This window comes from Lissotriton vulgaris, chromosome 11, assembly GCF_964263255.1.
Source record: "Lissotriton vulgaris chromosome 11, aLisVul1.2, whole genome shotgun sequence".
Lineage (NCBI taxonomy): Eukaryota > Metazoa > Chordata > Amphibia > Caudata > Salamandridae > Lissotriton > Lissotriton vulgaris.
The window spans coordinates 352,485,193-352,510,480 of NC_141699.1; the positions used below are offsets into that span (position 1 = coordinate 352,485,193).

At 43.4% G+C, this 25,288-nt stretch overlaps 1 protein-coding gene across 1 annotated transcript in view; it reads left to right on the forward strand.

Moving 5' to 3' along the window:
* The window catches only part of LOC147679760 (uncharacterized), a 361,586-nt gene that overhangs the window by 311,242 nt on the left and 25,056 nt on the right, over nucleotides 1-25,288 (forward strand). The window contains exons 6-8 of the mRNA XM_086942474.1: nucleotides 14,530-14,646; nucleotides 18,351-18,485; nucleotides 23,201-23,338. Coding sequence (XP_086798600.1) covers nucleotides 14,530-14,646; nucleotides 18,351-18,485; nucleotides 23,201-23,338 — 390 coding nt within the window. The remainder of the gene's footprint in view (nucleotides 1-14,529; nucleotides 14,647-18,350; nucleotides 18,486-23,200; nucleotides 23,339-25,288) is intronic.

The window sequence follows — 25,288 nt, forward strand, 5'->3', positions numbered from 1 at the left end:
AATTCCGATTATCCCTCACATCTGGGAGGAGGGCCTAAAGATTCTGAAAACACCGGCGTCTATAGCGGTTTCAGTTCCCCGAATTGAAAAAAAGTACAGAGCACCAGAGTCCACAGCGGCCTGTCTCATTGAGCACCCCAGGCCGGAATCAGTCGTGACACAGGCGGCGCAAAGAAATTCAAAGAACCCGGTGGCTACTTCCCTAGTGCCACCAGACAAGGAAGGAAGGAGAATGGATGGAGCAGGTAAGAGGTTTGCGGTCATGGCAGCCTCTACCATTAAAGTGGCAAATGCTATGGCACTGCTTGGCCGTTACAACAGACAAATATGGTCCGATCTTGCACCCATACTTTCTGCACTTCCGGAAGATAGAAAGGAGGAAGCGGCAGCCCTCCTCAAAGAAGGAGCTAAATCTGCTGCCGAATCTATCGACATCGCCATGGATGTCTCGTCTATGGCCTTCAGGCAGATGGCTGGAGCGGTTTCGCTTCGCAGGCAGGGCTGGCTCAAGGCAACTTCTTTTCGTCCAGAGGTGCAGGTGAAAATTGTCGATATGCCTTTTGACGGTGAAAATTTATTTGGGAAGCATATTGATGAGGCGTTGCAAGGCATAAAGTCGGACACGGATACAGCTAGAGCGCTGGGATCTCTTCAGCAGGGAAGGTTTCAGTCCTTTCGAAAGAGGGGTGCAAGAGGTCAATTTAATCAAAGACCCTCTTTTCAGTCCAATCGATATCAACCGTATAATCAACAGGGATATCGACAGTATAATACCAGCAACCAGTTCAGGTCCTCCAACTCCTCTTACCTACAACAGTCCAGAGGTAAACCAAACGCCAGGGGGAAAAATCAACAGTCTAATAGACGTCAATGATTTCAGGGCGGCGCTCCCCACACAACAGATCCCGGAAAACGACCACTATCTGTCTCAATATTACACCAACTGGATGTCCATAACATCGGACAAATGGGTTCTAGATGTCATAAGCAGGGGCCACACTCTGGAATTTGTGGAAATACCACTGGATCATCCCCCAGTACTCAGGCTCAACCAACATCGCCAGGAAATGCAGAAAGAAGTACACTCGCTTCTGCAAAAGGGAGCCATAGAGGAAGTGCCGCAACATCTCAGAGGGAGAGGCTTCTATTCGCATTTCTTCCTCATCAAAAAGAAACAAACCCTGAAATGGAGGCAGGTACTGGATTTGAGGGATCTCAATCAATACATAAAGAAGATACCCTTCAGAATGCTATCGTTGCAGGAGATTCTGTTAATGATAAAGGAAAAAGACTACATGGCGTCCTTGGATCTCATGGACGCTTACTTCCATATTCCCATTCACCGGAAGCACAGGAAGTATTTGAGATTTGTTGTGGAGAGTCGCCACTTTCAGTTCAAGGTCCTGCCATTCGGACTCAAATCGGCACCAAGGGTGTTTACCAAATGCATGGCCCCGGTGGCTGCCCATTTAAGACTGCAAGGGCATTAAATTTACCCATATCTGGACGACTGGCTGGTGACAGGTCCATCTTTCAAGGACGCAGCAAGGTCTCTTCAGGGCTGCATTCAGCTGTTCCAACGCTTGGGTCTGAGGACCAACTTGGAGAAATCCTCGCTGACTCCGGCCCAAGGCATCCAGTTCTTGGGGGCATGGATATGCACCAGAGCAGGGAAAGCCTATCCTTCCGAAGATCGAAGGAGAAAGATCATGGGGCTAACGGCATCACTGCAAACAAAAAAGTCCACTTCCGTGAGACTGTACAAGTCCATGTTGGGGATGATATCATCCTGCATCCCACTGGTGCCAAACTGTCGTCTTCGAATGAGACCTTTGCAGGAACAACTAGACGAGCAGTGGGTCCAATCCAAAGGAACCTTCGAGGATCGCATTATCATCACGAACCGTATGAAGGTGGCCATGTCATGGTGGAAGGTTCAAAAGAACTTGGACCAAGGCTTGAGCTTTATTCCTCAAGATCACCAATTCGTGATGACAACGGACGCTTCGCTGAAAGGATGGGGTGCGCATCTTCAGGAGCTAGAAATTCAGGGCCTTTGGTCAGATTGGGAAGCTCAGCTTCACATAAATATGTGGGAGCTAAAAGCGGTGTTTCTGGGGCTTCAAGCATTCCTTCCCAGAATACGCCAATCGTCAGTACTTATCCAGACGGACAGCACCACGACAATGTTTTACTTGATAAAACAGGGTGGAACGAGATCCAAACAGCTGTCGACATTGGCGCAAAGAATCTGGAAATGGCTGATATCCAACGGCATCTCAATTCAGGTCCAGCATATACAGGGAGTCCTCAACACACGGGCGGACGCCCTGAGCCGCACTTCTAAGGTGACGCACGAGTGGGAACTGCACGACACTCAGGTTCGCAACTTGTTTCAAAGGTGGGGCACCCCCACATTAGACTTGTTCGCAACAAAGAACAACTCAAAGTGTGTCCAATTTGCGTCCAGGTACCATCAACAAGGTTCCAAGGGAAATGCATTTCTCATGGACTGGACAGGAAGATTTGCCTACGCCTTCCCTCCGTTTCCGGTGATACCGCGAATCCTGCGCAAGATGAGATTCGAACCCTGCCATGTCATACTGATAGCACCAGCCTGGCCAAGACAAGCATGGTTTTCAGACCTACTCCAAATGTCGAAGGGCAACAAGATCCAGCTTGCGACATTTCAGAACCTCATCTCCATGAAAGAAGGGCAGATTCTGCACCCGGATCTGCAATCGCTAAAATTATCAGCATGGAACCTCACGAGCGGGAATTTCAAAATATAGCCATTCCGCAGGAATGCAAGCATATTCTTTCGCAAGCCAGAGCTACATCTACAAACAAAACATATGCAGCGAAATGGACCCGCTTTTGCCACTGGTGCAGCAGTCAAAACTTGCATCCGTTTGAGGTACAACCAGAAGGTGTCTTACCTTACCTACTGTCACTTTCTAAGGCAGGTCTCTCACATGCTTTGGCCAAGGTTCACCTGGCAGCGATATCACGCTTCAGGCGGAAGCCAAATGAACCATCTCTCTGGTCTTGCAGGATCATAAAAGAATTTATCAAAGGACTTTTTCGAGTTTTCCCACCCATCCGGCGCCCACCAGTACCGTGGCACCTCAATACAGTCCTATCGCAGCTTATGAGGCCGCCTTTCGAGCCCATACACAAAACAGACTTACAGTTCCTGTCATGGAAAGCAGCCCTTCTGCTCGCACTGACATCAGCAAGGAGGGTTAGCGAAATCCAGGCCTTTTCAGTGGAGGAACCCTTCTTACAATTCCGTCAGGACAGGGTTATATTAAGGACAAATCCAACTTTTATTCCCAAAGTGACGACGTCTTTTCACCTCAATGAGCCTATTATTTTGCCTACTTTTTTCAGCAATCCCTCATCGGAAGCAGAAAGGGACGTACACTCTCTAGACATCTCCAGATGCCTAAAATTCTACATTGAACGGACAAAAACGTTCCGCAGGTCCAAGCAATTATTCATTGCATTCGAAGGACAAAGGAAAGGCCTTCCTTTGTCAAGACTGAGTATTGCCAGATGGATATCCTCAGCTATCCAGAAATGTCATGAAAAAGCGGGAAAGCCGCTATGTTCTAAGGTGCATGCACATTCCACGAGAAAGATGGCAACTTCAATGGCCTTGTTCGCAGGAGTGTCGCTGCCTGACATCTGCAGAGCAGCAACGTGGAAGAGCGTGCATTCATTTACAAGACACTACTGTCTAGACACTGCGTGGAAGGAGGACACGGCAGTGGGACAAGCTGTTCTGAAACGTCTATTTCAGTAAGGTATGATCTAATGGCATGATTGCTTTTCTATACAATACTTTGACTTATATTTAAACATGCATTTATCGTATTGCTTATATATTGATATGTATTGTTATATCATTGCTTTGCGGCAGAGCTTCCTTCTGAGTTCTGTCCTGGAAACGCTACAAATGTTGTGAGCACTGCTTACTACTCTGATACAAGCATGTGAATCTATGAAAGATGTAATACTGGAGAAGGAATTAGTTACTTACCTGTACACTATAGTTCTCCAGTATTATCTTTCATAGATTCACATGCGCCCGCCCGCCTCCCCGTTTCTCAGGCAGAACCTGTTTCTCGGTATTTATCCATGTCTCTCACTCGGGGACGGAAATCTGAGGCAGGAAGCTTCTGCTGGGGAGTGTGAGGGCAGGGCAGCAATGCTGATTGGCTGGCTTTTGGATCAAACAAAGAAATGGTCTGGTTACCAAATAATACAGTCCCTATGGGGATGTTCTATGCAGTTTTTCTTCTCTATGATACTGCTTGGTCATTCTGTTACCGTGAGACTCCCACCATGACGACGGGGAAGATACAAGCATGTGAATCTATGAAAGATAATACTGGAGAACTATAGTGTACAGGTAAGTAACTAATTCCTTATTAACTACCCCTAATTTTATTTCTCCCAGCCTGACAGGGATTTTGCATCCTGCCCGCTTTGCAATAGTCATCGTCTTTGTTTTCTTTATATTGATTTCCAACGCGTTGACCTTCGCAAATGTCGCTAGCTCATTTAGTGATCTTTGTAAGCCAACTCGTGTCTGGCTGAGTAGGACTATATCATCAGCGTAACAAAGATGTGTTATCGTCGATGCACCTAGGCGAGGGGGATGAGCATTTGTCTCATTTAGTTTTATAGAAAGATCCGCCATAAAAAGATTAAATAAGTGAGGGGCTAAGACGCAGCCTTGCTTTAGCCCTATTGCAGTGTAGATTTTCCTTGAAATTCTCGTACCATTTGCAATTTTTATTCGTATCCATGTTCCCTTATACAATTAAATAATGGCACGCAGTAGTACCTCTGGGAGACCCATTTTCTTCAATTTACACCACAATAGTCCTCGCTCTATGCTGTCAAAAGCTGCTTTAAAATCAATAAAGCAGACCTGTAATTTTAAATTCAAACGTTTACACCTTTCTGCAATCATGGTTAAAGCAAGTATATTAGTTGTTGTACCGAACCACTTTCGAAATCCGGTTTGAATAATCGGAATCAGCTTATTTTTAGTAGACCATTCTACTAGGTCCTCCAGGATTAGTCAAGCGTAATATTTCGCTTCCACATCCATTAGAGCTATGAGCCTATAATTTGCATGATCCGATCTGTCTTCGCCCTTGAAGATTGGGTTGATTATTGCACCTTTCCAACTCATCGGCAGATTATTTGTTAGTTTTGCCTACAGGAACAGTCCTGACAACGGGCTCACCCAGTATTCGTAGTCACCAGAGAAGATGGCCTGCGGTATTCTATTAGGCCCCGGTGCCCCGTCCCTTCGACCTGATTTTATTAATTTCATTATCCTGTCGGCTACCTGGCAATCCGGCGTTATTTGGGAGCCCCTAATTTTATACTGTTCCTTAGGTGTATCTGGCGGCTTACATTCCAAACCAATATAACTATTTTTATTTTCACCACCTATATCTTTCTTAAAAGTACTTCTCAAGTAGTGTATCCAGTCGGACTCAGTCACACAAGGGCCATTTATGGTTTGGGAGGGTCCGGACGTTCCATTTATTATTTTCCAAAACGCTTGATTATTAGATTTTTTGGCGCAAAAAAGCAGCCTTATCCAGAACTGCCCCTGGTTTAATTATTGATCTGTCCAAATTAGTTTTTTGTATAATCTTTTCAGATTTTTTATATCATTCCATGAAGTCACATTGTTATTTATCTTGTTCTTTCTAACCGCCTTTCTAATTTCTTTCCTTAATGTTAGTACATTATTTGACAGTTTCGCCGTCTCCCTACGTCTTTTATATTTTATGTGCCTCGGGAACTTTGTAGTGAAAGTTGCCCAGTTTTCAACTTAGTTGTTTTCTGTAGCTGTGTTTGATTCTAATACCTCCTTTGCTAGCTTTGTTATCTCAACTAGATTACCTGCCGAACATCTGATACGCTTCAAATTAGTTGTTGATAGATTACCTATTCTTGTGGGGGCTCCCTGATGCTTATTACAATTAATGATTATTTCCAGATGCTGAAATGAATGGTCACTTTGTGTTGTAAACTTAACCATTAATTTCCTCACTTTATTCAGTAAGGGTAAAGACAGAATTGTAAAGTCTATTATTGACTGGTCATTTATTTCTTGATATGTCCAAGCTGGAGGCCTGTCATCTTGCGTTCTTCCATTTATTATTCTTAGACCTAGATGTTCCAGGGCAATAACTGTTTTTTGCCAATTAAATCCCTGCGTTTTACCATTGAAGATGTTTGTACTGGTACCGACCAGAAAACATTTTGAGCAGTTATTAACTCATCTTCCTCCGGGGTGTAAATAAGCTTGGTATTGAAATCCCCTGTTATTATGATTTCCCACTCTGGGTGCGTCAGTCTGTATTCTGTGATTATTGAGAATAGTTTATCCAACTGCTGTTGTTTTTTTCCTACATTTGGGTGCAAATAAACATTTATTAATAATATTGTTGTTAAATCATGTGTTGACAAATTGTCTAATTTGATAACCTCTATGTCTGAAGTGGTTGTATTAAGTTGCTCCAAGCCAATGGCAAATGCCGTTGAAATATATACCGCAAGGCCTCCCTTTGCTCTCCCATAGCGGTTTGATCTTACAGCGTTGACGTAATGAAGTTTATAATTAGCTACTTCCTGCGGTATTAACAACCAGGTCTCTTGTAATACAACAATGTATTTATTTATTTATTTGCAGGTTTGTACCGCGCTAGATTAGACTCCCTAAGGAGTATCTCCGCGCCTTTAGGCATCTACAGCATATGTTTGGGGAAGAACCAGTTTAGCAGCCGTTCTAGTGTTGGAATAAGAAGGTCTTAAGTTGTTTTCTAAATGGAAGATGTTCTACACATAGCCTGAGAGACTTTGGGAGACTATTCCATAGGGAGGGTCCTGCCACTGATAACGCTTTGGTTCCATGTCTGGCTTTTTTTGCTCTAGGTACACAGAGGAGGCCTTGCTCGCTCGACCTAAGTGACCGAGAAGGTACATATGGAACGAACTTTTTAGTCAGGTATGCTGGACCCAGCCCGTTAAGGCTTTTGTGTATTGTGCAACATACTTTGAACTTGGCCCTCTGTTTGACTGATAACCAGTGCAACTTTGTCAGCAGTGGTTTGGAGGGCGTACGAGGGGGGGGCGTTCAGAACCAGGCGAGCTGCCATGTTCTGAACCTCTTGGAGTCTTGTCATGACTCCCTTGTTAGCAGACAGGAGCAGGCCATTACAATAGTCTATTCGACTCAGGACCAGTGCCTGTACCAACGTTCTTCTAGTTGCATCCGGTAGTAAGAGGAAGATTTTTCGTAACAGGCCAATAACATGATAGCAGGCTCCCACCACCTGGTTGCCATGCTGTTTGAGTGTAAGTTCTTGATCTAATCGGACTCCCAAATTTTTAACTATTTGTTTGGGCTCGGGTACTGGGCCCAGATCTTGTGGCCACCAGTCCGGAGTCCAGAGGACTTTAGCTTCACCAAACAGCATGACTTCTGTCTTTCCAACGTTGCATTGCAAGTAGTTGGACGACATCTAGTGTGCCACTGCTTTCATACCCTGGGAAAAGGAGTTCCTAACCTCGGTGGTAAGGGACTTGAAGGGAAAGAGGAGTTGAGTGTCATCCGCGTAGGATACCGGGATAAATCCATAAGTTCTCATGATGTTAACCAGGGGTGCCACATAGATGTTAAAGAGCGTAGGGCTCAAACAAGAGCCCTGTGGCACCCCTTTGGAAATTTCAACCTCCTCTGACCGGTAAGCACCCATTGTCACTCGCTGGGTGCGGTTTGTTAGGAAACTCCTCAACCATGCCAGTGCCTCGTGCTTCAGGCTGATGTTAGCTAGCCTGGCAGTCAAGATGGAATGTGACACGGTGTCGAATGCCGCAGACAGATCCAACAGTACCAGGATAACAGAGTGGCCTTTATCCTGGTACATATGTAGATCGTCTGCGACAGACATCAGGGTAGTCTCTGAACTGTGTTTTGGCCTGAAACCCGATTGTGAATAGTCTAGCCCTCCTGCAAATTCGATGTAATTAGACAGGTGTCTATTAACAAACTTTTCAATAAGTTTGCCTAGAAAAGGGAGCAGGGATATTGGCCTAGGGTTGGCTAGCTCAGTCCAGGGGATTGCTGTGTTTTTCCTGAGCGGCCTAACCAACGCCTTCTTCCATCCTAGCGGAACCTCTGCTGTACTTAGCGAGAGGTTTACTAGCCTCTGGATCGCAGGTCCCAATTCATTCGCAAGTGTAGGCATAATACGCGCAGGAATAGTGTCCATTGGACAGCCACTCTTTATCTGTGTGATAAGTGATAATACCTCCTCAATCGAGATAGGGGGGAATATAGAGAGAGAGTGAATAGCAGGAGATTGTACTTCCATACTTAAAAATGGGGCATTATCATTCCTACTGGTTTGGTTAGAATGAATAATTTTGTCATAAATTGCATTGATTTTTTTTGTAAAGAACAGAGAGGTGTCATCCCATAGTTGCTGCGATGCCACTTCTGGACTCTCACAAGCTGCTGGTTTCGTGAATGTCTGTAAGATTTGATACAATACTTTCGGGTTATTGCCAGCCGCCGATAATTGTGATGCAACATGATTTTTTTGCGCAGGGCGAATAGCTTTGTGATATACTGTCAAGGAGTTCCTGTAAAGTTGTTTGTCTCTGTCTTGACGGGAAGCCCTCCATTTCTTCTCTAATTTCCTAGTAGCCTGTTTGAGCGACCTTAGATGCTCCGAAAACCAGATTTCCTGTTTGTGTGCAGGTCTGGGCTTAAAGGTTTTTAATGGAATGATCTCATCTATAGTTTCAAGTACCATCCCTTCATACTTGCTCAGAGCGTTTTCAATACTCTCACTAGCGCTGGGAGTAGGGGCTACGTATATCTTTTTAAAGGCTTCCTGGGTTAGTTTATGCCATGGTCTTCTTTTACTGGGTAAGGCAATCTGTCCAGTACCATGCGAAATGGGAGTGGGAGTATAAAATTCAATGATAAAATGGTCTGTCCATTCTACTTGATAGGGGGGCAAACACTCGACCTGTGGGGAGTTGGTTAAGACTAAGTCTAAGGTGTGTCCCGCCTTAATGTGTTGGGCCACTATTTATCTGCTTTATGCAGTATCTGCAATCTGCAATATCATATTTACTTCAATATATTGGTGCATCATCCCCCTGAATTTCACTGTTAGCCCCCACTATATTCCAATACAGAAGCTTAATACAATTGTGACAGAGACTATTATCTTGATTGACAAGTCATTCTCTTGTCGGAGCATTAAGTGTCGCTGCTAACCATCTGCATTGCATTGGACCCTGTCCCTGTGTTTGTTTAATAGTGCCATTACTGAAGACATCCTGTTTACTGCTAGCATTTTGTAATACTGAAAACACCTGACTTTTGTCACTCTCCAGTGAACGACACTTCATGAGCTTCATCGACGGTGATGGGTAACAAGGCCTTAGGGGTTTGTCCAATAAGATGCCCCAAGCTTCGAACTGATGTCTGCCATTCATAATGGCTTACACTATTTCCTAATTTCTCCATGTCGCAAGTGTTCATTCCATCTGTTTCTTTTCGTTACATGTTCTTTCAATCTGGTTCTTTTCTTCTTGCGGAATAAATTTAATGGACAATAAGTCTCATTGAGACAGGTTTTTTAGCGCCTGAATTTCTGCCAGTAATCAGATTATATTTCCTCTATTGAGAATATCTTGCTGTCCTTGTGAGATGTATTTTGGTGTTAGGATAATCTGCTTGCTCCAACTATCCACTTGATTTGACTCTGTAGAGACGTTTAATTCTGGACTTAATTCTTGTCGGAGTTCCTGACCCATTCCTATACTGTCTTGTGAAGCTACTTGTGATACTCTTTGATCTTTTTCTTGCTTGTATTACCCTTTGATCTTTTTTTTACAGTTGCTGTCACATTTTTGTGCCGGATGTCTGTATACTTTATTTGTTTTGTTAACTTCTTCTATTTAATTATTGTAGTTTTTTTATTTCATATTTCCTGATTTGTTTTGCTTGAAATCGATGACTCCTCTAAATTTATACTATGACTCGTTGAATTGCACAAGGGGTGTGGCTCGTTGATTAAATCATTCCCATCTTCCCTTTCAGGGTGTGTAGATTTGTTTATTTGTACTAATTGTTTTTTATCGAAGATGAAGAACATTCTTTTTTTGCCGTTATTGCTCTTCCTGGCTTTCCTTGGCCGTTTATTTTGCCTCTTTGGTGGTTTACTTAACTTTGAAGCCTCTAGGACAACTTTCATTGATTTTTGTTGTTTTGAGTGTTTCGTATTATTGTTTTTGACTTCTACATCCCCCTCTATTTGATTCCCATGGTTTTGATTGCTCATCGATTGAAGTTCGCTGGATATCTTTAGCGGCTTCATCTTTATGGATCAAATTTTTTGGTTGCTCCAGGTCATTAGTTTGTCTTGCTATTAAGTTGTTTTGTAAAATTGCTGGTACGGTGCTCAATTTGTCGATTAAGGGTCCACATGCACACTCGCTGAACGTTGCTGCCTTTGAACTTTTTCCAGCAGTTATTAGATATGTAAGATTTTCCAATTTGGAATTTATTCCAGCGATGTAGGTGGCTATTATATTCATTAAATCGATCTGAATGTCTAATTTGTCCGACTGCATGTTAAACATAATTATTGCTGTTTCTAGCATTTTTAGCAGCGAGGCAGACGCAGCTGTGTAGTCCCCTCTCTTTGTATCTCCCCTTTTTTCGGGGTCGCCTTTCGAAGTTCTTGTATTGGTATTTCATTTTCCTTTATTTTTTCTGTTGTTTCTGACACTGTGTTACTTGTTTGCTTTACACTATAATACAGCTCTGTTGCTGCCTTAATTTCATTTTCCTCTTGTTTTCTCTCTGTCCCTTGTGCAAGATGCTCCAGCGTACTAGATATTTCTATTATCGGCTGACTATGGGCATGATTCACAGAATTAACTTAAGACAAAATCCTAAACTTACTACTTTTGGTATTTTCAGAATGCACTCAAAAATTTTGGTATTCACAGAATGCACTTACTACTTCTGGTATTCACAGCATGGATTTACGACTACTAACTTTACGTCCGCACTCGGGCTGGAGATTCAGGCTCGGAGGTGGAGCTTCCGGCTTGGAGGCGGGACTTTTGGCCCGGAGGTGGAGATTTCGGCCATGGCTAAATCTCCACCACCAGCCGGAATCACCATCTCCGGGTCGGAAGCTCCGCCTCTAAGCCAGAAGCTCTGCCTCTAAGCTGGAAGCTCCGCCTCTGGGTCAGAAGCTCCGCCTCCAAGCCAGAAGCTCCACCTCTGGGCAGGAAGCTCCACCTCTGGGCCGGTAGCTCCGCCTCCGGGCCAGAATCTCCGGTCCGAGTGCGGACGTAAAGTTAGTAGTCATAAATCCATTCTGTGAATACCAAAAGTAGTAAGTGCATTCTATGAATACCAAAAGTAGTAAGTGCATTCTGTGAATACCAAAAGTAGTAAGTTTAGAATTTTGTCTTAAGTTAATTCTGTGAATCGGGCCCAAAGTTCATGTGTTATAGTGCTCTTTGAATTTTCCGTCAGTTTCTTTGATAGGAGATCCCTATTTTCTGAAAGAGATAATGAGTAAAGCCATGATTTGTTCTGCTCTTCCTGTGAGACATGGGTAATTTTTGAGACAACATTTGAGACGTCGCAATGATATTCCTCCTGTTTTTGCACTAGAAGATCCCTCTTTCACTATACATTTGGGGGTTGAATGTGAGCGATCCGGGACATGTATTTGTGCTTGAATTGTTATCTGCTTACTGGTTAATGTGGGGTCAATGGATTTGGTAATCCCACTGTTTCACCTGTCTGAATAAATCGCTGCAGTGCGATCCTTTAGAAACCTAAATGTTTTACTAGGCAAACCTTTACCAAAAATTGAATATGTTGATGAAATTAGTGTACTTGTGGATGCTTGGCTACTTTTTCCTGGTGAATTCCTGGTGAAACCAATACCTCCTTGGTTTTCTTAATGACTTTTTTCCCCCGTTTTTTTCACCATGTAAAGAGGGGTAAACACAAAAATAGGGACTGCTTTCTGCACATATATGACAGAAAACAGTGCAGACAATGGAACTTTTTCAGAGACAATACAGACATTGCATAACCTACAAAAGAAAATGATAGATGAAGGAGGTGCCCCAGATAGTTGGTTCAGTGGTTGGGTTATATCACTGCCATCGTGGATGTCGGGCTGTTGGGGGCTTTGTTACCAACAATAGTGTTCCTATTACTAATATATTTTGTGATACAATTGGTTCTAGCATGTTGTATTTGAGTAGGCGCCAAGCCAGGAGGGATGTTTTTACAGTTAGGAGACCAACACAAGTAGTGGATTCCAAGGGTAACTTGTACCACATAGTGCCAAATCCAGACAAGGATCTGAAGAAAGAAGTTAAAGTATCAACTAGAGGGGGGAATTTGTAGGAAATATAAAAGATGAGCATACTGCAGAAAGTATAAAACATGAAAATATAGTGATACAACAAGCCCAAGTAGAAACCGCACAGTTGTTTGAGGTAAAAAAAAAAAAAAACCTGTTTAGGCCCAAATCCCCCACTGACACGAGTAAGGTGAAAAGGTCACCTGAGAATACTTGGATTAGGGCACTTAAAACGATTTTCAATTAAAAGCCAACTCATGTTCAAAAGGTCTAAAAGCATTTACGATTCTAACACAAGTCCAGTGGCATGCACCTCAGGCCTTCAAACAGATCGTGGCTTGATGGGAACAGGTAATCGAATTAGCCCAGAGCACACGGAAATTTAAGGTACCTGATTAGACATTGGGTGCAGGGAAGTAAATTAGTTCTGAGCACACTGAGGTCTTGGATGCACAATACTGCAAGCATGCACTTCACTTAAATTACATTTACCATAAAGTGCACATGCATTCACAACAGAAGAATACTCGTTTGCCAAGCATTTTTGAGAGTATAATAAAAAATGTGTCATAGACTGGGTTAGAATTCGGGGTTATAAGGTCACATGTCTTCAAGTATTTTTCCATGTTAAATCTGTAACTTGCAAGTCAACCCTTATTTACTTTCAGTAATAAACCTTTGTAATGTGATGTATAAAAATGGCATGTCTGCGAACTGGAAATGGAGAAAGCCTGAGTAGGACTGAGGTGCAGTCCGTGTTGTGTGAAGAAGGTCTTTCTCCTTTTCATGACAGTTAGTAAATACTGTTTTTGCATTGCCAAGAAGAGTCTGTGTGGTTATTTCATTTTGGATGGTCCAAAGTTGGCCTGCAACATTATGTCTGTGTTAAACTATCAATTCCATTACCCCATACTAACTGATTACTGCATTTTTCCGGTGCAACTATTTATATTTACAGTTTTTCATGTCAAAATGATCCTGCTGCAACTTCAATAAGTAAATGAAAAAGTGGACAATGGGGAGGTTTGCTGTATGTGTGTTTTTTAAGCTGTCCCTTTGCATTTATAACTGCAGTGTTGCCTTTACATTCTGAAATGTTACACCCCAGGTCCAGAATAGAAACTGAGAGAGGATTACTGCGGTAGAATGACTTGATACCACTTATAGGCGCTATCCTTCACACACAGGTATGCACCAAGAATAATCCTAAAAGACTTATCCCCTGTTTCATATTGTCTTGCTCCCTATTACAAAGAGAGGAATACAATGCTGGTCTAAAATTTTCATCCCACATTCTACCTCGTGGAGTCACATTGTGTCCTTCCGGGAGGGTGTTGGGCAAATGGTGAGGTTGGCCTGAGAAGGTGGTTTTAGGTGGGCATAAAACCCCACTGATGGTTATGCCCACATTATTTTGGTGGTGTGGCAATACATTCTTGTAGCTACAACCCTACTGGCGCATTTTGTGTCCATCAGTGCGAAAATACACTTGAACAGCTCCCACAAATGCATCCAAATAATATTATCAACAACCCAGACACAATAAATAGGATGTCTGAGAAAATTATGTTTCACCAGGAAAAATCAGTGATATGCCCTAATGAGCACAACAATTAAAGGACGAATCGTACATAGCCAATTTCAAATCCCATATGATCATCCCAGAGTTGTTCCACGTATTCCATATTAATACCATATGCTGTTATCACATATTTATATCTTCTTTTCCTTCAGTATATATTAAGGAAAGGCTCATTTAAACAATGTACGTTAGTGTATCATTATTGCTCCCTGCCTTTTGCATTGCAAGAATAGTCTCTGTGGTTATTCCATTTTGGATGGTCCCAAGTTAGCCTGCAACATCATGTCTGTGTTTGCCATGTATTTCTTTTTTGCTCATCTGTGCAATCCTGTCCCTCCTTCTCTTTTTGGGGTGTAGTGTTGAGTTTACATCTGTGTGATCACTAACAGAAACAGCATTCTGGCCTATATATGCGAAGGCTTCTCATACCCTGCACTGATATGGGCTATGCTACTGGAAAGCTTCATTCTCTGTTGGGTTGTTCTTCTGTAGGGTGGCGACAATGAACTCACCAGGGATATTGCAATTCGAACCACCATAAATGATCCTAGAGATGATCGACTCGTGAAGAAACCATGTATCTGCCCTTCGCTGGATGGTAGGAAAGAGGTACAGCCATTCTATACATTGGGACCCTCCTGACATGAATGTTTACCATTTGAACAGAGGCACTCTCATGCCCATAGAAATGAATGCTGCCCCCAGCACTCAATAGTTAGTGCTTAAATGTGACTTGTATGATAAATTATTTTTCATTTCGAGTTTCGTTTCACCTAGTCAAAATGTAATAAAGCCATTTACATTGTGATGTACTTTTTAGGATCTTTGTAATCGATAATAAAGTGATAATGATGATGATGATGATGATGATGAACAAAGCCATTTAATAGAAACTATCTCTAAATAATAGTGAAGTGGCCACAACATTAGAATTAAATCTTTCCGATTTGCTCAGTACTTAAAGATATTGGTTTCCCCATGTATGGCAAAACTGGATTTTGTGTTTTCGATGCCTTTTATTTTGTGGGGGGACAGGGAGCGGGAGACTGGTGTCTCATTGTTGTCCGCTGTGACTGGAAAGGTGCATCACTTGCATGTGACTAGCTAGGTTAGAGTGACACTTCACATCATCTGCTGTATTTTTTTGCTTTGGGTTCCCTGACGTTTGTCATAGATGCCTATTTTTATTCCGGTAAATCCTCAAAACTGTGGTGACCCCTTCAGATGGAAAAGGCCAGTCACTCAGGCCCACTGAACGATCTGCACACATTGAAGTTTTGAAGTTAGTGACTACAGGTAGACCCATAAATAACCACCTATCATCTCAGATGTTCAGATGCATCAGAGGGTTTGGTAGCTATTAAAATGACCTGTACTGGGTTTTGTTAAACTGTACAATAGGCTGATAAGGGAGTGATTATTCTATACTAATCAATTGAACCACCGCACATCTCATTCTTATTAACACCATTATAAACCACGCATGCCTTGCCAACATAGTCTTAACAATGACTGCGCCTTTACCATGCATGCCTTTACAACAAATGTCATTGCGAAGGCATGATTGGTAAGGTTTATGTGTTGTAAAGATCACACGTCAGCCCCCTACCCTGAGGCCTAAAACCCAACCCCAAGCCCTGAAAACAACTGTGACCCCCTACCCTGAGCCTTGAAACCCAGCTACAGCCCACCAAACTACCCTGACCCCAGCCCCCCCTCCCTGAGCCTTAACACTGGCACCAGCTCTGAAAACTGATCCTTCCCCTGGGCTGGACCGGGAACCAAAACCGACCCTGGCAAAGTGCTAGGCCGGCTCCCTGCAAGTGGGGGGGGGAGGAGGGGAGGGGGGTTGGCGGTGCGGCCGAGTTGTTTTCCAGGACTGATTTCGGACGATTTTGTTACAGGGGCCGATATTGTAGCTATGCTGCAAAAATAGCCCTGTAACAAAAACGGCACCCTGGGGGCCAAAACCGGCCCCCATCCTGGTGACCCACAGAGGAAATGCCTGGTGCCCACTACGGCCAGTCCGGCCCTGTCCTTCATCCCCTGTCCTGAGCCATGAAACTCAGCCCCCAGGCCTAAAATCTATCCTGCTCCCTGGCCCCCACCCGTAGCCCTAAAACCGGTCGCCAGCCCTAAAAACGACCCCAAACCCCTGGCAACTACACTACTTACCAAGCTGTGTCCCTGTCCTTCCTGTCCCGATCCTTCCTGTTCCACTCCCCGCCCATCGGCTCTGCAGCTAGAACACTGATTTTCCTAACCACGCTAATGCGCGGTTAAGGCAAGCGTTGTTCCACTTGCATTGAAACAGCACACGTGATTAAGCCCACATTTTAAATGCAATTTCCCCCACCAGCAATTGGAGGAAAACCCACAGCTGTCTTCTTTTAAGGATTTTCAGGGTTTGCAACTTCAATTACCTATTGTAATCCATATATATGTGGGGACTGAATGTTATCTATGTAGGATGCCTAAGAGCTTTGGTGAGTATGAGGGCATGTCCAATGCATGGAGCATCATTGCAACAATTTGACAGTAACCCCAAAACATCATGTGGGCCTGAAGGCAGAGTAACTGTGTTGGAACTGGAGGGGACTAGATGGTGGTGGCACCCCACCTACATTTTACAACCATGCTTTGTCCCATGGTCCTTTGAAGACTGTCCTGGGCTAGGATCATATGTGTATGAGTACATGGCAATGTGTGTGAGTATGTGTCTTCTATGTGTGTCTGTGTTTTTGGGTGAGAAAGTCTTTGTAGGCATTTGATTGTGTATGTGTTCCTCAGGCCTTACCTTTTCAGGCTGGTGAAAAACCTGGTTACCCCTCCCACCCCTGTACTATAGTCATTTCTGGCTTGACGCAGCCGGCTCCTTACTTAAGGGCAGGCATTCTTTTTACATTGTGATTACGGTTTGCATTATAGTAGACCAGCCCACCCTAGCATAATGCAGACCACAGACATGCCTGGCTTATTGTGGGCTTTCATGGGATGATAATGCACACCTGTTGTATAATACTGGCCCTGGCACTATGGTGGTGATTGCTGGCACATTGTATCATTCCATATCTGGCATAATGACGGACCTGGCAGTATGGTGGTATACATTACATACTTTGAGAATCTATGGCACAATGGTGCAAACTCTTGTAAAGGTTTCATCTGGCAATGACTTCGTTTTCCTAGTCAGTCTCCAGTGCTGCTGAGTGTTTGCAAACACGGTCATGAGGCATGGACAACCTCAATATGAGGTGCTTGTTTGCATGCCTGATTCTGCTGCCTACAGCTTTTCTGGCATTGCTGTGACTGTGCCTGTTCCAGAGTTTCTATTGTGTGCATACTCTTATTTCTTCAGCAAATCTTTTCATTTTTCCTTATGATTATGTTTAATTTCATTGATTAGACCATTGCCCGTCAGGGTGGCTAGTATGTTTTTTTGCTAATAGTAAGGAATTAATGGTTCACAGCTGCACTGCCACCATGGGTCAAGCTTCGCCACCACACCTACGATAGGCGTAGCCAGGCCCGAACAGGCAGCTGTGTATGTATCACTCCTGTCTTTTAAAATAATGTAGTCTTTCTAACGATTAATCTATGCTGTCCAAAATAAACAAATATGGCACCTCTTGTTAAGCTAAGGAATCGCAACATATGCAAAGTTTTCAGTTGCCTATGTTTGACATTTCGTGTGCCTATGTGCGCGCTTCATGCGTGACAATTTGAGTGACAATTTACTGGAAACAGTTGAAAAATATATTGTTGCAATGCTGAAATGCCCACCCTTGTTTTATTCCTTCAAAATCAGTGATCGCCTGTTATCTCTGTTATTCACACTGAGGTCCCAGCCCATTTCCTTCTTGTTGCTTAAGTTAGAGCCCTCAGTATTTCCATATCCTTAGAAGCGAGTGACGAGTACCATAATTAGTGACATCACAGGAATTAATGAGGGTCAATGACCCTAAGCCAAAGTGAGAATTATTGGCCCCCGGCATTCACATGATTCAGTGGTCACAGGCTGTAATATACATCAATTTCTTCTACAGTAGTAAGAAACAGTGGTGCCAAACATTAGTGAGCATCAGTATACACAGGCAGCAATATGCATCAGTGGCCGCAAATACTAGCATGCATTAATGACCAAAGGCAGTAAAGAGCACCCTATATGCCCCGTTAGTCCCCATGACTCTGTCCCAGGGGATATCAGTCTTCTGCCCCTCCCCCCCTTACCCCCATTGTTGCTGAGCTCCATTTGGTCATGGAAGAAGATCAGATCCTGTAATGCTGAAAGCTCTGTGTATTTCTCTTATTAGATGAGTAACCACCAAAGAATGTTAATCACCGATGAGTCAGAGATCATAGGGACAAAGGTGAGGAAGGCACGAAGAGATCGCCTAACTGAGGAGAAAGCATTCACCTGCAGTCCAGCCGGGGATGATGAGGAAGAGGTACCATTATTTAGTCACCATTAGGAAAATTGAAATATACATTCAGCTAAAGAAAACCATGTCTGCTTAAAGAAATGTCAGTGCACTATATTAGATATAAATATTTAGAGGGGAAAATAGTACAGTATTGAGCAAATATGAAGTTGAATGATTTACCAATGTTTACGTTAAAGGTTGGGCATTTTTGTGTATTAAGGTTTTATTGTGCTATAAAAAAGTTAACATTTCACAAACAGTCCATTCTTAGATCAGGCGAATATCGCTCATTAAATGGGAATTACAATGTGCTGAAGACTGCAATTTTGGAAGGAGGTAGCAGGGACCTCGTTGATCTGAATATTTTCCTGGTTTTCCCAGATTTCCAGTCTCCTGTTCTCCTACAGGATCAGCCCCATACACAGTCCTGGATTTCCCCAGAACGCATTTTTGTGGAATTCTGGAACACACATCTTATTCTCAAACCAACCATCACATTACTTTGCGCTAAAGACATAATTTAAAGTTTGGTCAGTGGGAACACCTCCGAAAATGTTTAGTGCTCCCCCACTGCTCTCCTGTCTTTAGTCATGGAAGTGCCAGATTACCGCCTGAGCACCTTAAATTGGCTTCCCTGTTGTAAAGCTTTGGCAAACAACCTGTCCACCGAAGAGGCATTGGCCAATGTACATGAAAAGATCCACTCTATTTAGGTTGTTTCAAATTATATTTTTCTTGTTGGTGACTTCCAGTCCCCAACAGGAAACAGGAGAAATGTTCGCCACACTCTGGAAGAAAACTCTCAGTGAGTCAAGGCCATTTCCCAGTCTGTTTTCTGTCAAAGCTGTTTGGTCCACTGGCTTGCAGTACTTTTTCAGTTTCGCGATGATGCTGAAGTTAAGTTACATACCTGTGTGTTGTAGACAATGACTGGAACGTGTATGTATGTAATGTTTTATGGCTCTTTATGAGTCGAATAAAGTATATTGATTGATTGATTGATTGATTGATTGATTGACTGGTTCGAGTGATTCAACCTTGCAGGTCCTTATTCCTTTCACTTTAATACAGTAGTGATTCTAGGTGTGTCCGTTAAGTGTATAAAACTATTTTTAGTTTTGTGATTTATGGCGGTCTGGCCATGTGGAATGTATTTGCCATATACATTCAGTTGGACTAGGTATGAGTGGGTGCAGCTATAGGTGTAGGTGAGTCTCTTTTCTGGGTTCATTTGTTACACATCCTCAAAATAACGGCTCAGATTGAATTCTACGCCTCCCACCTTCCAAATACCATGTCCGTTTGTTAGTGAAGGAGTTTCTTTCCACGCTTAGCCTCTGGCCTTTCTCCCAGGGTGATAATCCGACCTTTTACAAAGTAATTATCTAAACAAACAAAATGGGCACATAATAAAAGCCTGTGCTATCTTCACTCATTTTGTTTTCAAAATCGAGTGGCTCCCCCCCCCCCTAAATTACAAAAGTGTCGATGCACGTGGCAGGTCAATTCTAAGTATCAGCTTATCACCCTCAGCTCCAGTGTATGATAGTATGATTTAATTACTGCACAGATAGTTTTTAGGTGAAGGCTGTGGAGTAGGGTGTAGTTTAGGGTATGTATCAAACAAAGAAATCCACCCTTATAGAAATGGAAAGAAGTGTTCCTCCAGACTTCGTGTGTCTCCTACATTGATGGAAAGCACACAGCTTTGGTAAAATACCCCTCACCCACCAACTGGACCATTGGGGGCATGCTTTATCATCAGTGTCTTCCTGCCTTGCTGCAGGATGGGGCGTGTTACGACCTACAACTACGCAGGAGCACTGGTTATGAAACAATACTATGTGTGGCGTAGGCGTGTGTGTGGAAGGTTCAGAAGTGAGTGAAAGTGATGTATAATTAAAATATAACTGGCTCTGCGGAAAAATACATTTGAATGTTTCTTTGGGCTAGTATTATTAAAAAGGGGATGAAACGGAGGTACTATGCTTCCATGGGCAGTACTTCCTTTGTCGACATGTTTCGAAGCCCTGCCCTGGTTCCTCATCAGGACCTAGAAAGATCCCCTCTACACTCAAATTATTAAAGATAAAACGTGATTTCTAATTAAGATAAACACTATGTGGTTCATATTACAATCTACATACACCGTATACTGTACCCCAATAGGTATTATGCTGGTATGGGTTTATAATTAGCCCATATACTGCTCCATGAGCCTGCAAAAACGGGAGGGAAGGAGCACCTGTAGTGAGACAGTCTTCAAGGTTGCTAACTCACCAGGATACTACCTCACCGCGGCTCCGTGGAACAAGGTAGCAACCTTTATGACTGTCTGACTATAGTTGCTCCTTACCTCCCATTTTTTTCAGGCTCATGGGGCAGTAGATGGGTAGATGGGATAATTATAAACTCATACCAGCATAATACCTATTGGTGTACAGTATACAATGCATGCAGATTGTAATATGCACCACATAGAGTTTATCTTAATTAGAAATCACGTTTTATCTTTAATAATTTGAGTGTAGAAGGGATCTTTCTAGGTCCTGATCAGAAGCCAGGGGAGGGCTTCGAAACAAGTCGACACAGTAAGTACTCCCCATTGAAGCATAGTACCTCCGCCTCATTCCCCTTTTTTAACAATACCAGCCCAAAGGAACATTAACATTTATTTTTCCGCAGGGCTGGGTATTTTTTAATTATACATCACTTTCACTCACTTCAAATCAGGCTCTTCAAAACGGGGATAGACAATTTGACATCTACTCTCTAACGCGGGCACAGGGGTCTGGATAGCAGGCCAAATTGCACTCTGAAAGTTAATAGACAACCAGCATTGGTCCAAATTGTGGGGGCGAACATGCAGAGAGCAAGTCCTTAAATGACTCTCCCTTGAGAGGGAGCAGTGCAAGCTTTTTTTTAAAATCACATGTAAGGCAAACAGATCAATGAACTGCTATGGGCAGAGGGGGATCTGCCGACGATTATGGAACCGCCGGCAGCATGGCAGAGACAGCACTCAAAGACAAACACAAAAGATCAGTAGCCCAATAGTGGTTCAAACAGTATCCTTGGATGACCCATGGTAGGGACACTGGGAGCAGGCAATTGGTCAGCAAGGGTCAGTTTCAGCACTTGCAGCCCGGGTTGGACCTGACGGACCCCCACACAGATCACAATAGCAAGGGAAGCCTAGAAGCAACAAACACTAGATCCCTGCTAAGTGGCCATTGTGCAGGGCTGCAACAGTTTGTGCTGCCAACGAATTAGTTGGGTCAATGACTGTGTAAATACTGTCCAATTATGCTTTATGATTACAATGACCAAGTATTGTGTTTTATGATAAACCAGGGGTTGCTTGAGATATAATAAACTGCGGCTGATTTTTACATTGAGTGGTTTCAGTGTACTCAATAAAGTAGAATGGTGATCAGGTCGGCCGGGGAGACAAGGATCACTTGCACATCTGAGAGGTGTTTCGTTTTTTTTTAATTAAGGTATGTGCATTATATTTTATATGCAGTCAGTCTCAGTGAAAGAAAAAAATAGCTACAGGATACATTGTTCGTTTTAGTTATCTGACCCCGCCTCGACACTCACTGACGCAGACCCATTGTGCTCAGAATCACAGGGCCTGATTCACAAAAGTAATCTGAGACAAAATCCTGAATGTATGTCTTTCCGTATTCACAAAGGGCATTTAGGAGTAGTAAAGTTAGGAATCCTAACTTTGCTACTCCTAAATGCCTTCTGTGAATACCGAAAGTCGTAAAGACAGGATTTTGTCTCGGATTACTTTTGTGAATCGGGCCCACATTTCCCACCCTTTCTTTTTTTATGAAGTTCAACCATTGATTCAGCTGGATATGGTGAGTCATGAGTGTTGTTTTTTAGTGCCTTCTTTCCCCACATTTGCTGGCACAGTAGACAGACACTGTGACAAATTGCAGAGTTTGGAAAGATTTTCTCAGCAGGATTTGAGAATAAAAATGACATCTTTGGGACAGATTATTCCACTTTTATCTTAATTTACCACCAATAATGATCCAGTGCAATATGTACTTGGCAGAAAACAGCAACCTTCTCCTACCCAGGCGCAGTAACATCAGTGTACGTAGAAAAGCTCAGTAAATGTAAACTTGCAGAATAATATTCACATAACTTCCAAGCTTCCAAGATTCAGGTGTGACTAGCTGCTCCAGTCTAGGTTTCATCACCTGCATTCTAGGACTTGTAGTCCTCGTTTATAGACTAAGACAAGCTATCAGTCCCCGAATACAAATAAAAAACCTAGGCTAGTGCAGTTTGCCAGGCATGATCCTGGAAAGGTCATCTGAGCTGAATTCAACACAACCACTTAAAAGTAACGTGAATCACCCCCATGCAACTTAATGCCCCCTTCCGCTGTAAGTGCAGGAACAACATTCCTCACCAACAGCAACGAACAAATGTGAAACTTGTAGTGAAAAATGTTATACCACTGCCACCATGTCTAATGACTCTGCCTACTTAACTAAGGCCTACCACCATGCTTCACTCATGCGCCTTCTGCTCCTGTCGCTAGAATGTGACCCCACTGCCTGTGACACGTATTGTTCTGACAGGACATTTTATCATGTTGTCTGTGTGATCAGAAATGTACCTTCTGAAGTATATTTGCGTTAGTTGGTAACATGTAAAGGCAGGTGGGGATAAAACCCCTAAAGCCATGTGATCTGTTGGTTCGTCTTCCGCAGCTGAGTGACGACGACGGAATGTCCCCCACAGAGATCACCAGGCGGACCGTAAGGAGGGGAGTCAGGAAGATTCAAAGCTTCTTCCGCCCAGAGGAGCTCGAGCTCACCTGTTCTCCGTCATCCGATCCGGACACACAGGTACAACCAATCACATTCCATTCCTGTCATGTATGTGCCTCTGTTTGCGCCTGCATGCGTGTGTGCTTACAGGTGTGTGTGATCCTCTTAGTTGCATTTAGCGGACTTTGTTTCCAATATTATATGGACTATCTATGTGTGCTAAGACTCGGTATGAAGATGTGGGACATTTTGTAAAAAGTGAGGGGTGGACTACACACACCTAACTCCTCTAATTATTGTTATGTGAACTTTCAAAGCCCGTTCCTAGAAAACTCGGACATATAGCATTTCTGATTCAAACTTTGCAAAATGCAACGCTGTTAAAGATAAAAAAGCATTGGAAAAAACAGTAAGTCGTTGTTCTAAAATTCAGAGCTATTGGCTTTGGCAATGCCTTTTTGCATTGGCCATAGCTAAAGCACAAATGAGTGTGAACATATGCTCATGCATGCATATTACTGGATACTATCTAGGAATGGGTTGTCTAGTAAAGAAAAAGAATTCCAAAATGGCTGCAGATCCGTGCACATGAGTCGTGATACACCTGTAACTATGAAACCATTACAAAATGGCTACCAATGCATTGCCATGCTTGTGCACGTTTAATGGCGCATGTGTCTGTATGGTCTTGACGCACCAATGTCTATTTTGGCATTTTCACTGACTCTCTGCAAAATGTCTGAAAAGTTTTTGAACTCTACTCGACACACGCACGGACGGTGCGGTAGTTGCTGGCTTTATGGCATACGGGAACTGACGTATCACGGTCAGGCTCCCGGAAATCGACACAGTGTGATTTAGGGGTTACTGCCCAGTTAATTGTATATCTGGACACCACATTGGGAAGTCCTTTAAGTACTTGAGGGTACTGTTGAATTGACAGATGGTCCCTCTTATTATTATTACATTTATTAAGCGCGCAGCTACCCGGAGGTTTCCCGGCGCTAGAGCAAACTGATCGGTGAAAGGAGGGAGGAACATTAGTTGTTGAAAAGCCAGGTTTTTATTCCCTTACGGAATTTCAGAAAGCACGATTCCGTGCGCAGGGATTGAGGAAGAGAGTTCCATAAGGATGGGGCCAACAGGGCAAACGAGCGGCCTCCCATTTTGGCTCTGTTGATGCGCGGAATTTTAAATTTGTTATGCGATGAGGACCTGAGTGTACGGGGGGGAACATAATGCTGAACCAGAGCAGCGAGATAGCGCGGGGCTCTATCAGTCATGATTTTATGCATGTAGCAGAGTGCTTTAAAGTGCACTCTGCTTTCAATGCGCAACCAGTGCAGGTTCCGCCTGTGGTGAGTGACCGAGGATCTTGCAGGAAGGTGACAAATCAGGCGGACTGCCATATTCTGTACCACCTGGTACTTTCTGGTTACCTCTTTGGCAGCACCTAAGAGCAGGATGTTCCCATAGTCCAGGCGTGAGATGACAAGGGCCTGGACGACGGTCCTCAAGGTGTCTGTAGGCAGCATCCATGTGATCTTTCTCAGCCACCTGATGATGGTAGTACAGGTGGCTGCAACTTTCACAACGTGATGTTTGAAAGTAAGTTGGTTGTCGAAGATCACACCGAGATTGCGAGCAGACACTGATGGAGTGGGTAGAGGACCCATCTCCGGAGGCCAATGGTGTGGGCCCCAGAGAGAGGTGTCAGGGCCAAACAGGAGCAGCTCTGTTTTATCCCCGTTAAGCTTCAGTTTGTGCTTCAACATCCAGTCCGATATATGCTTCAGCCCAATTTGGAGAGAGGAGGAAGGGAGGTTTTTATTAGTAGATAGTGAATAGATGACTTGGGTGTCATCAGCGTAGGAGTAAATTGTGAGGCCAGCCTGTTCAGCCAGGAACGCAAGAGGCCTTACATACAGGTTAAAGAAAAGGGGACTGAGGATAGAACCCTGGGGAACACCGTGAGAGGAAGGGAGAGTAGATGATACAGATGTTGAAGAAAAAACTTGAAACGTGCGA